We start from the raw sequence: 14,823 nt of genomic DNA on the forward strand, positions 1-14,823 counted from the left end.
GTTCTGCTGTTTGTTTATGGACCTGAAGGAGAAGAATCCGAGAACCAAAACTATTGGATTGTCAAGAACAGGTATAAAAAGCCAAGAATACTTATCTTGGACATTGAAAAGGGAATCCTTTTTGGAATTGGTGCTTGGAGACAAGTCCCCCAACCCTCGAGCACGCTTGCGAAATCCCAGAAGCGTTTTCCCCACGTGGCGGGAACACAGGCATACTCATGGGACGACCACAGGAAGGTACTGTCTCAAGCTGGGGGGTCCTGCGATAGGTTTGCACCACTGCATTTCTAAAACTGGATTTTTTAAAATTCCTGAAACACATCTGGCCTGAAGATTTTCCTTTTCCTGCTCATGTTTCAGTTTTGGGAAAGGTCTGGGAAAGAAGGATTGTGTGCTGGGTTAGAACTCAAGCAGGAACAGGAACGGCCTCTCCAGATTCTTCCTGAATCTGTCCTGGCCTCTGGTGCCCTGCTCAGGGTCGGGTGTGATTGTTCAAAAAGGGAAATGTGTTTGTTCTCTGGAATAATTGGCAAACCCTGGCTTCTTTCAACTGGGGCACGGACTGGGCATGCAGGGTTCCATGCTGATGGCCAAGGCCCGGGACAACCAGTGTGGAATGGCCACCATGGCCAGCTTTCCTGCGATGCGGGAGCTTCCAACCAGCAGGAATGCTAAGTGGAATTTGTGCTGAGGTTGTAGATGAGTAAAAAAGCCGCAAGGTTTCTTTCTACAGCTTTCCCAGCGTTGAAGTCCCATGTGTGTGGCTAAGGCTGTCTTTGTACTTCGCAGCGCAAGGAGGGCACCTCTGCTGTGGCAGACTCGTGTCCTGCTTGCTGGGGACGGAGGACAGCCTGGGAGCCCTTGCACCCGCTGTTTCCCAAGTAGCTTCGTATCCAGATAATCCATGTACCATTGTGGCACATTTTGGGGTGTCCTCCTTGCCCCCACAGTCTCTTCCTCTATAACTCCCCTGGGATGTTTACACACTACTAGCTGAGCTGGGGACTGTGGAGAGAGAAATCCAGTTAGTAAATGAGTGGCAGGAAATCTTCAAAGAGTAAAGAGGACATAGATTAGAATGAGGATGAATAAAAGGGGTGAAGGGGAATGGGAGGTCCAGGCTTCCAGCTATGGAATGAGTAAGTCCCGGGAATAAAAGGCACAGCGTAGGGAAATACGTCAATGGTGTCATAATAGCTGTAATGTACACTGTGAGATTGACAGACAGCAGCTATCCTTGTGCTGAGCGTAGCGTACTGTATATGGTTGGAAATTACTGGGTTGTGCACCTGAAACTAATGTAACATTGTAACAATGTTACAGGTGTAACAATCATTTATACTCAAAGCAATCGGGCCACCCAGTATTCTCCCAGTGGACCACTGGCCTATCCAAGGATATCCTAGAGCCCAGTCACATTTTGACTCTATAAAGAGTTAAGTAGTAACATTTTACCTCCCTTCTACTTTGAAGTTGTTTTATTAAAAAATAAAACTTCATACATTTTTTAAAAAAAATGAAAATCCAAAAGTTATTAGACAAGTCTGTCATACAAAGGCTTTTACATCAGTAATGAGCAAAGTGGTAACATTCCTCATGTAAAATCCGCACAGTCATATCCCAACTTGGGTCTTCAATGGTTCAAGTGTTTTATCCCATATCAGAAGGTGTGGTCAGCTTTCAAATAAAATTCATCTTCTCGATATTCTGTTCCCAGTCAAGGCCTTCTTTACGCCCTCATCTCACACGACAGGAAAGCTGGCCATGGTGGTGATTCCACAGTGGTTGTCCCGGTCCTTGGCCAACAGCATGTAGCCCTCCATGCCCCAGTTTGTACCCCAGCTGAAAGAAGACAGGGTTTGCCATTTATTACAAACAATCGAACACATTTCCCTTCATGAACCATCACACCCGACCCTGAGCAGGTCATCAGAGGCCAGGACAGACGCAGGAAGAATCCAGAGAGGCCGTTCCTGTTTCTGCTTGAGTTCTAACCCAGCACAGAATTCTGTCCCCAGACCTTTCGCAGACTACGAAAGGAAACACAGAAAAAAGAAACTCTTGGGGCCAGATGCATTTCAGAAATGAGAAAATTTTCAAGTTGAGAAAAGCAATGGTAGCAAAACTATGGCAGGACCCGAGCAAGCTACTGTCCTCATCACATGAGTATGTCTCTTCCCCGTCAGGGGCATAAACACTTCAGGGATTTCAGAAGCGTGCTCAAGGGTTTGAGGATCCGCCTTCAAACACTGATTCTAGAAAGAATTCCCTTTTCAGTTTCCAAGGTAGGTGTTCTTGGCTCTTTATACCTGTTCTTGACAATCCAGTATTGTTTGTCCTCCGATTCTTCTCCTTCAAAGCCGTAGCCAACCACCAGAACGCCGTGATTGAGACGCGTACTGCTGCAGCGTGGATCGTAATAAATGCCTGGAGAAGAGAGATTCAGTGCTGAGCGGGGACATCCAAGTGACATGCTAACATGTGACAACAACCTCGTGACCCCAGCCAAGGCGGCATCTCAAAGTCCGGCTGTGATATCAATCGAGGTAAGATTAGAAATCAGATCTTTCGGTTTAGCTAGGCTAGGGATTTAGGACACCATCTAATACTACCAGAAATATATGTTGTCACAGTCTCTTTTGTAAAGAACAGTGAAGAGGCGTAAAAGATCACTTGTTGAAACTTTGTCATTCTACCATATGACGTCAGCCGAAGAAGCCGCAGAGAACAGAAAATTACGTGAGTCAAGGGGTTCTTTCCAGTGTCAATTTCAGTAGTAAAATTCCTTGGAAAATTTCAAGGTCCAAGCGTTGGAAAAGAGTGAAGTAAGCTATACCAGTCAAGTTATGTAGCCATTGAAATATATTTATAGGGGCGCCTGGGTGGCTCAGTGGGTTAAAGCCTCTGCCTTTGGCTCAGGTTATGATCCCAGGGTCCTGAGATCGAGCCCCACGTCAGGATCTCTACTCGGCAGGGAGTCTGCTTCCCCCGCCCCCTCTGTCTCTGCCTGCCTCTCTGCCTGCTGGAGATCTGTCTGCCAAATAAATAAATAAAATCTTTTAAAAAATTAAATATATTTATGAAGTGCTTAAAAGCCTGGGGATATGGGTCAAGTCATGTCAAATGGTGACAACAGGCACAAGGATTACATATACAGAATGAGCCACCATGCTAAGTCCATACCCTCCTGAGTCCCACATACACCAAAAAGCCCATCTTGCTGTATGTCATGCTGGTTACCTGTATTTTCTGGCCAATTTTCTATGTAGACAAATGCTCACCTTTTTTATAGAACTGGAAGGAATACAGGCTTGAGTCTACAGCAGCAGAGACGGGCCCCACAGTTGCCACCGTGGTCATAAGACCATCCTCCTCGTTTAAGACGTGCCAGAAGGTAGTCACATTGGCGGCAGATTTCTCAGGCATGTATCTGCAGTATTCATTCTTCAAAGGTAAAGGGGAAGGGACTTGATTAATACTGTCCACCTCCTGGGGAACACAAGCTCAAGACGGTTTGCAGCTGAATGATGTCCGAGTCGAGTGTGTTATAAAACATCTCAAGAGGCAAAATATGATTGCTTGTTTTGAAATTGAGAAATGAGGTGGTATCTATTCAATGAGACACTCCTTTGGTCTACTTGTGCATAGATTTTTCACTCTGGAGATCTGTACTGTATTTAGAACGGTATTTGTGTTGCTGTGTGACTGAGAAGTGGGAACAGCTATATGGTAACCCTCTAGGTGGAGAACTGTGCCAGGCTAACAGATTTTAATCTGTTCTGACCACGTGCCGATATGGAGTCTACAGTCTAAAATGAGAATTCGAAATATAGGCTTTGTTTTTACTGAATATACTCAACTTTGATAAAAGATAAGGAAGTCTGTTTACCCTTGCAAGATACGGGTAGGATTCCTCTGAGTCCAGGCCTCCGTTGTCCTTAACATATTGGAAGGCAAAATCCATCAGGCCACCGCGGCAGCCCTCATTGCCTTGAGACCAAGAGCAGTCCACGAGGTTCTGCTCGCTCAGTGACACAAGTTTGCCCGTTTTCCGGAACATCTGTCCTTCAAGGGCACCAGCGGCACTAAAAGCCCAACAAGATTGACACTGACCCTGAAAACAAAATGATACAGCTCTTAGTCTACAAAGTTAATAGCAAGGCTTGACAACAGCCGTTACACCTGAAAACTCTTCCAAAACATAACAAACGGTATACGGTTTCTCAGCTTCCATCGCGAGGGCACTGGTTCCTCGTGCCTTTGTCTGGGAAAGGGACTGCCGAGTAGTGTCTCACCTGATCCTTCACGGGGGTCACGTAGCCTTTCTCTCTCCAGTCCACAGACGAGGGGATCTCAGCAAAGAGAGGTGCTTGGAACACGTTCCGGTCCTCTTGCTTCTGGATTTTAAGGTCATTCAACACCTGTTGGAATTCTTCACTGGTCTTCAAGGAAAAGGAAATAGAATGTTGACAAGCATGAGATTTTTTTGGAAAAAATCCTTAGAGGAAGCACAAGACATTCAGCAACCCCAGCCGCACTCACCAGGTCACCAAAGTTATTCATTGCCATCGTGAAGCTGTGTTTCCCTTGGCTGTACTCCTGGTTGTGCTGTTCAATCACTTTCAGATTCATCTCCCACACTGTTCTCCTCCGTCCTTCTTCATCCTGGAGACAAACATGCAACCCATCATGTTGACTTCTATCTAAGCCCAGCTCATCTGCACCAAGCGGATGTGCTCACAGAGGGGAGGAGAGACCTTGACCGGGGCTGGGTTGATGCTCTGGGAGCTGCTCTCCAGCAACCACACAGCAGGACATCTGTCCCCATCGTGTGCAGTCACAGTGCCCTTCTTCCTGCCTGGGTACAGGTGGCCTCCAGAAGCTACTCTCCACTGTGGACTCCCACCAGCATAGAACATTCCCTGGGTTCTCAGTGGACAGCTCAGATGTTACCAACCTCCTTGTACAGTCTCTTGTGGGCCGCCTTCCACTGGGACCAGCGCGCATCTAAGCTCTGATCGAGTTGTGGAGCAGCTGAGGCTATTCCCAGGCAAAGGGCAGCCAGGAAGAGAGAAGGATGCATGTTTCAAAACCTAGGAAGGGAAAAGAAATGAGTTTTGGATTAGACCAGACCATCTAAAGAGTCATCCTTTATTCTGAGATGGTAGAACCACTCTGGTACAGTAAAGACATTGCGTTAATCCTCCCAAGTGTTTCCACGGGGCTGTGGAGAGGTGCCGTGTGCAAGGGGCCTGCTGGCCTGTTCCCCGCCCTGCAACACACCTGCTGCTTCCAGAGCGCGTAGATGGCAATACAGGGAATGACAGGCCCTGAGTCTGGGGTGTAGGGGTCAAGCTGCCATGCCTGGAGGGACCAGGCCCTGGAAGAGTGCCTCCCGGGAGCCCTAAACCCCTGGCCCCCAAGGCTGGTACCCCCCTCCCCATGTTTTAAGGGGTAGCCCTTTCCTTCGGGTCCAGGTTGGGATCTCACCTGGGGCAGGTGCAGTCACAGGTGAAGGTCGGAGGTGTCCAGCAGGCCTGGTGATGGGTAGGAGACTGTCCATTTAAGCCTGGGATTTGGCCCCGCTGGTCCTGCCCCTGGCACCTGCCTGCACAGCAATTGGCTGAGCCAGCCTGTGGGCGGGGTCTCTGCGCCCTGGAGCTCGGGCGCCTTGGGGCATGTGATAGCTGGGTCCCTACTTGTCCCAGGGAAGATTGTGCCTGCCTCAGTGGACCCGGGAAGGTCAAGTGAGAGGACTCGGGAAAGCCCTGTAGAAGGGGATCCAGCACCTTCCTAGGGACCCAGATCAACTAAATAGCAGGAATTTATGTGTTGGCAGGTTGTTCACAAAAAGAGGCTCACAGGGAGCCCCAAGTGGGTTTCCAGCATCACCCTTCCTATCCTCTAGTCTTTGGTTAAAATCTCCCTGAGGGCTGAGAACAGGATTATCTAGTCTAATTGTTCCTGTTTATTCCAAGCAAAGGTGGGGCAGCTGGAGGAAGTAGAGCCACGGGGGATAGTGTTATCACTGTTTCAGGATGGGATGCCTCTGGTTTTTGGAAGAATCTGGAGACGATGGGCTATTGCCCAAACAGGGGATGCCCTGGGCAAGGCTCAAGTGCTTTCCAGCAAAGGGACTGATGGGAGGAATGTCCAGGGAAGGTGTGGCATTTTGGAATGTTCCTGTCCTGACTCCCCCCGCAGGGATTCTTCCTCCCTCCCAAGCCTTTCTCAAAACCAACAGAAATTATTTACTTCCAGAAAAATATGGCTTAACAAAGGGAAGAAAGACGGAAGGTAGAAACTGCTTTTTCCTCCCCACTCTCTGCGTTATGGATGATTATGTTTCTCAGTGTCCAATGTGCTTTTCTCGAGATTTAAATTTAAATGTTTTAGAAAAACAGCTCTTCTAAACAGGGAAAAAAAAAAGTGTTCATCAGCAGACCATGAACTTTCCCTCTGATGACCAGTTTTGCTCTTCTTAGGAACACGATTCCACGCGTCTAGACAGTGGGTCACAGCCTCCTTCTCTGGACCTCCGTCTGTGAGACTCCCTAGTGAGCCTCTGCACTCCTCATCTCCAGCCCTTCTCTGCTCGGGGAGGGCAGGGGAAAAAGGGGTTCCATGCAGGGGCCGGGAGTCAGGGTGGGGCTGGCATGGGCATTCTGCCCCTCTCGGCTAGCCTCCCACCCCGGCAGGCTCCGCAGCACCCCTAGACTCAGTTTCCTCATGCAGGATGTGGGGCAGTGATTTGATTTTCCTCAGAGGATGCCTGTGAGACCGAATGAGCTAACACAGGTCATGCATTAGCATAGAGTAGGGCTCACTCCATACTGCTTTCTTGTGAGATCAAAGGGAAAATCCTTCTAAAGGTCTCACTTAATTCAGAAAATATTTATTCAAGGATTTGTTACATAGGCCCTTCCTACTTATTTCTTTACTTCCTGGGAGCCAGGTTACCACATAATGAAATGAACCCTAAAGTATAGGTAAGTAAGCCTATATGTTAAAAAGCCAGGCTACATCTAGTTAACATTCTTTTTTTTTTTTAAAGATTTTATTTATTTATGACAGGAGAGAGATCACAAGTAGGCAGAGAGGCAGTCAGAGAGAGAGGGGGAAGCAGGCTCCCCGCTTATCAGAGAGCCCGATGCGGGGCTCAATTCCAGGACCCTGAGATCATGACCTGAGCCAAAGGCAGAGGCTTAACCCACTGAGCCACCCAGGTGCCCCTCTAGTTAACATTCTTAAATCATGCTCCCAAACTGATATATAAGGGACACATATATCCTAGGACTACGCCCACAGTACCTAAATTATTGTCTCACGTTTGACCCGTTAAGCTAGAGCTAATATCACATTTTCAACCACAGATAGCTTATTTTGCCTATTAGAATTTAGGAGGCCATGGAGGGTGCTAAGGCAGCTGATGTTTCTCTAAAAGCTGTCGGGGTAACAGCGAGATGATGTTTCATACCCAGCAGCATGGATGAAAGTTACGAGAGGCAACACGTGCGTGCGTGAGCACGAGGAGTCGTGGGAACTCTCAGCCACTCTCGGTGCGGGTGCAAACAGTAAGCCACTCTGGCAGGGGCTCGCGGCTTCTTATAACAGGAAGGACACACCTGACACTAACTCAGCATTTCTAGGTTCCGGTTTCTACCCATGTGAGCGTGTTCTCTTTACGCATAGTAACTTTCAGCGGGAAAACACAGGAGAATGAACAAACACCCTGTAGTACATTCACACTCAACAATTGAAAGGAACAAGCTTTCTCTATGGGCACCAACACAGATGATCCTTTTAAGATTTATTTGAGAGAGACAGAGAGGGAGAGGGAGAAGCAGGCTCCCTGCTGAGCGGAGAGCCTGACTCAGGGCTCGGTCCCAGGACCCCGAGATCATGACCCGAACCGAAAGAAAACGCTCAACCGACTGAACCACCCAGGTGACCCAACAGAGATGATTCTTAGAAACACTATGTCAGGGGTTGCCTGGGTGGCTCAGTCAGTTAAGTGCTCAACACATGATTTCGGCTCCCGTCATGATCTCAGGCTGTGAGATCAAGCCCCATATCAGACTGCACACTGGGTGTGGAGCCCTCTCTCTCTCTCTCTCCCTCTGCTCCAAGCCCCCGTCATTAAAAACGCCATGTCAAGCAAAAGAAGGTACATATTAAAAAGTACATATAATTAATTGTATTATTTGGAGTTCAAAAGGCAAATCTAATCTATGGTGACAGATATCAGAACAGTGGTCTTGCAGGGGAATTATTGACTGGAAAGAGGCACAAGAAAACTTATTAGAAAGTTGGGAAATTCTGTATTTGATCTGTGGGTCGTTCCATGGGTGCTTACATTCGTCAAAACTTACCCACCTGTATACATAAGACCCATCCATTTTACCCTATGCAAAATTCTATGTCAACAGAAACTTTGTCAGGATAAAATTTGAGATCAAGGCAAAAAAAGTTACATTGTAAAAAAACACCCAGAAATCTGTATCAGGATATTGAGCAGATTCCTGCCTTTTCTCTCAAAAACCAAATCTGTAGAAAGTAGCCAAGAATCTTTCTATTCAGGGGGAAAAGCTGTTTTTTTTCTTCTGTATTTGACTTTTGTGTTTGGAAAGCCTATTTCTCTATGTGAGGGACCTCGCTTCTACTAAACTATGTGCTCCAGTCATTTCATACAACGTGCTTGCTTTTAAGGATTTACCATGCGTTTATGCATCTTGGGGAAATCTTTCTTTAAAAGTTCATTACTTCCGTCTGCCACTTATTGAGGGCAGCCGTCTGGGTCAGTATCCAAATTATGGGGACTACAAGTCTTCTAATATCCACACTTTTGGGGTGCCTGGGAGGTTCAGTTGGTGAAGTGTCTGACTTCAGCTCAGGTCATGATCTCTGGGTCCTGGAATCGAGTCCCGCATCGGGCTCTCTGCTCAGCACAAAGTCTGCTTCTCCCTCTGCTGCTCCCACTGCTTGTTCTCTCTCTCTCTGTCAAATAAATGAATACAATCTTTAAAAAAATTTTTTTACACTTTTAAATTTTCTATCACATTCATTATAATTTCCAAATATTTCACATCTTTTGGGTAGCACCAGAATGATCCATTAATAGAAGGAAAACATCATTTCCAGGCCATTTAACAGGAAGTAGAAGAGATGTTCACAGAGACGTTACACTAGCAGGCAACGTCCCTCCATCCTCTACGCAATATAGACAGGAAATGTTTTATTTCGTGTGCTGTGAAGCCATAACAATTGTTTCCTGGTTAATTGTCCATGAATGTTTGCTTAGTCCTTCACAGTGTTAGCACTGAGCTTGTTGTCCTTTTATCCCACTCTTTTTTTTTTTTTAAGATTTTATTTATTTGGCAGAGAGACAGAGAGACAGCAAGAGAGGGAACACAGGCAGGGTGAGAGGGAGAAGCAGACTCCCCACAGAACAGGGAGCCTGATGAGGGGCTTGATCCCAGGATCCTGGGATCACAACCTGAGATGCAGGCAGACGCTTAACGATTGAGCCACACATATGCTCACTATTATCCCATTCTGAAGGAGCACCATCACTACCGTCAGAATCCTTTTGTCCCGACATTCTCACTGCAGGCATGAATAGCATTTCCAGGCTTACCTCTCACGCCCCGCCATGAGCAGCGCACCCCAGACAAACCATGACCTGATGTTGCTCTGAGCAGCTCTCCTGTGCCTCCGTGCCTTGACCAAGCAGGGCCTCCCACCTGGACTGTCCTTCCTTCCCATTCCACCTCTTTAAATGCCTGGTGAAATCGTGCTCTTGCCGCCAGTCCCCTATGAAAAGCCAGTAAATGGGTTTCCTCAGATTCCTTGTTTCCACAGCTTCTGGACCTTAAAGCTATCAGGGTGCCTGTTTTATATTATAATTTCTTGTGATTTATAAGCTTTTGTTAACCTTGCCGGGCTGAGCTCCTCAAACTCATGTTCATGTCTACTACACCATTGAACCCATTATCTCAATGACGGGGTCACGAGTGTTTGATTAGTGAATAAGGTCACGTGTTGCACGAAAAGTACAGGCAGCAGAGCCAAATGATGACTTCCAATTGCTTTAGATTTTGAAATTTCTCCTATTATGCAAGGTACATCCATGCACAAGTGGCTCTGATTTTGGTCACATTAAAAGTGAGTAAATGGAGCTGAAATAGTCACATTAATGTTTACATCTCTTCCGGTGTCTTTTTCTAACTAATAAGCTGTGATGATCCATCCAAGGCAGATGATTTTTCCTTCTATGCTATATTGAACAAAGAATTTCATAATAAATAAATGTTCAAGCAAGTGCAGTGAATGTTTTGAATTTTTTAGTAGAAAAATGTTTATAACATGGTTAGTATCGTTATCATCTGCATTCAAATGACCAGAAAATCACAAATATATCAACTACTATTAACCATTCCACTTTCTCAGCAACAAGAGCAAGTTACTTGCAACGTTTGATTCAGGTATTCTAGAAGTCAGGAGACCATCATCACCAGCATCATCACCGTGGTAGTATTTGTCAACGACTTGCAGTACGTTAGGCATTGTTAAATGCTTTCCATATATCACTGCATTTCCTTTCACAGTAACTTCTACCTGAGAGAGTCTTGAACACTTGCTGCCCTTCCCAAAGATGAAATTTGGAGTTGTGGAATTCCAATTTAGTCGATGCAAAGATTAAGAAAACAGACTCGATGTAAAACCTGAGTGATTAACAGCTCAAGTAGTCAGTCGTAAGATCTCCTTGAAGAGCAAATGATAGGTAGCCCAAAGCAATTGAAATCATTTTCTTAAAAATCGAATTTTGGCAAAGATATCGGGATGTTGACAGAGTTGATAGCAATGTTGAAGAAAGAAACAGAAGTCAGGACCGAAACAACTGGAATCTTGGGCAAATCTGGGGTCTCAGCAGCAGGACCTATTAGGCAATATTGTCAGGGCTCTGTTGCTGGAAGGAAGAATTCACACTGTTTCTTTCATCCTTGCATCATTCTGCTTCCAAAAACCTGGGAGACAATGTCTATTGATATTTCATCTCATGTCTAGGGGAGGGAAGGCATCTTAATTATAGCCCCATTAAGACTCCATGCAATGAGGAAGAAACAAGTTTCCCAAAAGAATCCACAGTGCTCCTGCCAAGACCAGAGGGAGTGGATGCTGGTGGCTGAGAAAAGCGTTGGTTCAACACAGCAGCCCCCAGTTAGCTTCTCAACACACAGATAAATGCTTTCTTTTCATTAATCTTTTTCTTTTGAGAAAATTATAGAGTCACATGCAATTGTAAGAAATAATACAGAGAAATCCAATGTCCCTTTTACTGGTATAAAAACAGACACACAGATCGATGGAACAGAATAGAAAGCCCAGAAATAAACACACGTGTATATGGTCACTTCACTTACAACAAAAGGGGTAAGAATATACGAAGGAGAAGAACCGTCTCTTCAGTAACTGGTGCTGGGAAAACTGGGCAGCTACGTGAAAAGAATGAAACCGGCCACCATCTCACACCGTACGCAAAAATGAACTCAAAATGAGTTAGAGATTCCACTGTAATTTCTGAAAGCATAAAACGCCCTGAAGAAAATAGAGGCAATAAGCTCCTTGAATAGGTCTTGGCAGTGGTTTTTTGAATCTGACACCAAAAGGAAAAGCAAAAAAAGGAAAAACAAGCACGTGGGGTTCCACCAAACTAAAAAGCTTCTGCAAAACAAAGAAACCCATTAACAAAATGAAAAGGCAACCTAGGGAATGGGAGAAAGTATTTGCAAATCATGCATCTAATAAAGGTTTAAAATCTAAAATATTAAAGAAGTGAGAGAATGCAGTAACAAGAGATGCCTGGGTGGCTCCGTTGGTTAAGCGTCTGCCTCCGGCTAAGGTCATGATCCCAGGGTCCTGGGATCAAGTACTGCTTTGGCCTTCCTTGCTCAGGGTGGAGCCTGCTTCTCCCTCTGCCTGTTGCTCCTCCGCTTCCCCTGCTGTGTTCTCTCTCTCTCTTTCTGATGAATGAATAAATAAATAAATAAATAAATAAATAAAATCTTTAATAAAAAATAAAATATTAAAAAGAATGCAATAGCAAAAAAAAAAAAAAGATTAAAAAATGGTCAGAAGATCTGAATAGACATTTTCCCAAAGAAGACGCACAGATGGCCGGCAAGTACAAGAAAAGATGCTCATCGTCATTAATCATCAGGAAAGGAAAGTAAAAATCGCCATGAGATGTGACCTCACACCAGTTAGGATGTTACTATCAAAAGACAAGGAATGAACAGCTCGGTGAGGATGTGGAGAGAAGGACACCGCTGTGCACTGTTGGTGGGAAGGCAAACTGGTGCAGCCACTACAGAAAAGAGTACGGAGTTTCCGCCTAATTAAATATAGAACAACCATAACATCCAGAAATCCTGCTTCTGGGTATTTATTCACAGAAAATGGAAACAAAACTCAAAAGGATGATCTATGTGTGACATATTCATTGCAGCATTACTTAAACAAGCCAAGATATAGCAACAACCTACGTGTCCATCAGTGAATGAACATGTAGTGACGTAGTATATACACACAATGGAATATTACTCAGCCATAAAAAGAATGGAATTTTGCCATTTGTGACAACATGGATGGACCTTGAGGGCACCATCCCAAGTGAAATAAGTCAGACAGAGAAAGACAAATACCATACGATCTCTCCTCTGTGTGGAACCAAAACAAAAACAAAAATTGAGCAAACAAAACACCAAACTAAACACATAGACAGAGAAAGCACATGATGATTACCAGATACAAGGGCTGTGGGTGGGAGAAAAGGGTAGCAGCGTCAAAAGGTAAAGAATATTACAAAGAGAAAGAAAAGGAAGCCTGACAGAAAAAGCTGTTGATTCCTCCTGCGATCTCAACTTCTGTTCCATCCTTAGCTGCTGTTCCAGCATTAGTCTGGGGCACAGAGTTTCGTGCCTCTCCCTCTGCAGGTAAAAGGATGAACAGAATCTGAAACACCTTCAATTACTGTGTGCAGAAAGGGTGTCTATTAACAAGGCTTGATCTTCTTCCCTCTGTTTCCAGATGGGCTGGCACGCACGGAAGAGAAGCTTCTCTGAAAAGGAAGTGCGATTCTTGCTGGAGCTTAGCGCAGGCGGCAAGGAGTAACCACCACATCCCACGTTCTGAAGGTTTCCTGCCAAGTTTCCTGGGATTCCAGCCTTGTTAGGCGCTGTCTGTATCCCTCAGTATGATGGGCACCAGGTCAACGACCCCGCAGCAGACACTGCCAGCTTCTTCGCTTACTCGGGAGGGAGAGAGACACCCTCACTGCCTCTGCCCTCTGCCAGCTCAGCTGATGCCATGTTTCATAGACTGTTACTTATAATGCCCAACGTCCATGTCCCGGTCTCTCCATTAGACGTGATTCTCCCAGTTTTAGGTGACAGAAGCTGAACTCCATATGCTTTCACACAAGTTATTGTGTTTGTATATGAAACAGGGCAGGTGATCTCGAAGCACAGCGGGAGTCCCTCAGAAGCTTGGTGGGTGTGGGACAAACCTCCCTGAGCCCTGTCACTGGACCCCATGCGCAGTCCTTTCCCCCATCCTCTCTAGCTCCTGGCTCCGGGCTCCGCTCTCGGACTTCTCAGACTCACTCTTGGCAATTTCAGACTCATCTATTTCTCAGGACGGCATCCTCAGAAAAGGGAAAGGATCCCGCCAAATAGCTCAGACAGTGTTGGGATGGTTCCATTGGCTCTACTGGGCTGTGGCAGGTGCTCGTTTTAAATCATCTCTGTGGAGTGTGGGTGAAGGGGCAGGTCTCAGCTCGGTCCTGGAGACAGGTCTGGTGGGCAACATCAGAAACACTTCCGAGGAGGGTGGGGTGATGGAAAAGGGGGAAAAGAGGGTCATTGCTGGGTCGTAGGGTAATTGAAGGTTTGATTTTATAAGAAACTGCTTATAAAGGGGGGGAATGCTGGGGCAGGAGGGACAAAGGTACAAACTTCCAGTTATCGATAAATAAGATCTGGGGACGTAACGTCCAGCATGGTGACCGGCGTGAACCATGCCACGTTCTACATTTGAATGTTGCTAAGAGAGTAACACTTAGAATTCCCCATCACAAAGAAAAATAACTCTAACTACACGAGGGGAAGGATGTTAAATAAAGATATTGTGGTGATCACTTTGCAGTTTATACACATATCAAGTCATTATGTTATACTCTTCAGTACAATGTTATAGCTCAGTGATATCTCAGTAAAACGGAGAAAAGAAACTGCTAAATGACATTCCAGAATGGCTGCACCACTTTCGGTCCCCTCTCCAAGGCTGAGGGACACAGTACATGCACATCCTTATCAGGTGAGGTCACGACTCTATTTTACCCGATCTAGTAGTAGCATTTCACTAACGGCTAGTCCTGATGAGCATTTCCTCTCATGCTGATCGCCGTCTGCGTGTCTTCCTCGGTGAAGATAAGAAGTTTCCAGCACTCCCCTTCATGCCCACAGTGTGCATATGTCAGGAGCTATTTCAGCGACAAATGGGAGGGCAGCTGCTCTTGTCTGTGTTCTGTCCGGAGCTCACGCACAGACCCCGTGCTGACCACGGCTCGTATACACGGTCTGCCCGTGAACATGGGATGGTCGGCAGTGCATCCGATTGAGAAGGGTAGCGAGTCTCCTTTCTCTCCGAATCTTCGTCGGGACCCTCGTGGCTTCTTTGAGGAGCTCCTCAGAACCAGTGTGCACTGCGGTAGTCTCGTACAGAGGGACTGTCTCTGCATCTCTGCAGTCGTGGGCTCTCCTT

The 14,823-nt window shown here is 46.0% G+C and overlaps 1 protein-coding gene across 1 annotated transcript; it reads right to left on the reverse strand.

Annotated features, from left to right (window-relative positions):
- Window positions 1–1,742: 1,742 nt before the first annotated feature.
- Window positions 1,743–5,083, reverse strand: LOC111139097 (cathepsin L1-like). Its single transcript, XM_022491245.1, has 7 exons — window positions 4,958–5,083; window positions 4,543–4,665; window positions 4,296–4,442; window positions 3,890–4,114; window positions 3,282–3,444; window positions 2,310–2,427; window positions 1,743–1,842 (listed from the first exon to the last, which is right to left on the reverse strand). The coding sequence occupies exons 1-7, from the start codon at window positions 5,081–5,083 to the stop codon at window positions 1,743–1,745; spliced, it is 1,002 nt and encodes a 333-aa protein (XP_022346953.1).
- Between the last annotated feature and the right edge of the window lie 9,740 nt (window positions 5,084–14,823).

The sequence above is a fragment of the Enhydra lutris genome, unplaced genomic scaffold (assembly GCF_002288905.1).
Source record: "Enhydra lutris kenyoni isolate GAN:26980312 unplaced genomic scaffold, ASM228890v2 scaffoldscaffold95, whole genome shotgun sequence".
Lineage (NCBI taxonomy): Eukaryota > Metazoa > Chordata > Mammalia > Carnivora > Mustelidae > Enhydra > Enhydra lutris.

What these genes read in the sequence shown, in the direction of transcription:
- LOC111139097 (XM_022491245.1), bottom strand. Translation starts at nt 5,083, where the DNA reads ATGCATCCTTCTCTCTTCCTGGCTGCCCTTTGCCTGGGAATAGCCTCA. An exon ending in CCTACCCGTATCTTGCAAGG is followed by an intron (nt 3,445 to 3,889) that starts GTAAACAGACTT and finishes TTACCTTTGAAG; the next exon opens with AATGAATACTGCAGATACAT. An exon ending in TACTGGATTGTCAAGAACAG is followed by an intron (nt 1,843 to 2,309) that starts GTATAAAGAGCC and finishes GTCTTCTTTCAG; the next exon opens with CTGGGGTACAAACTGGGGCA.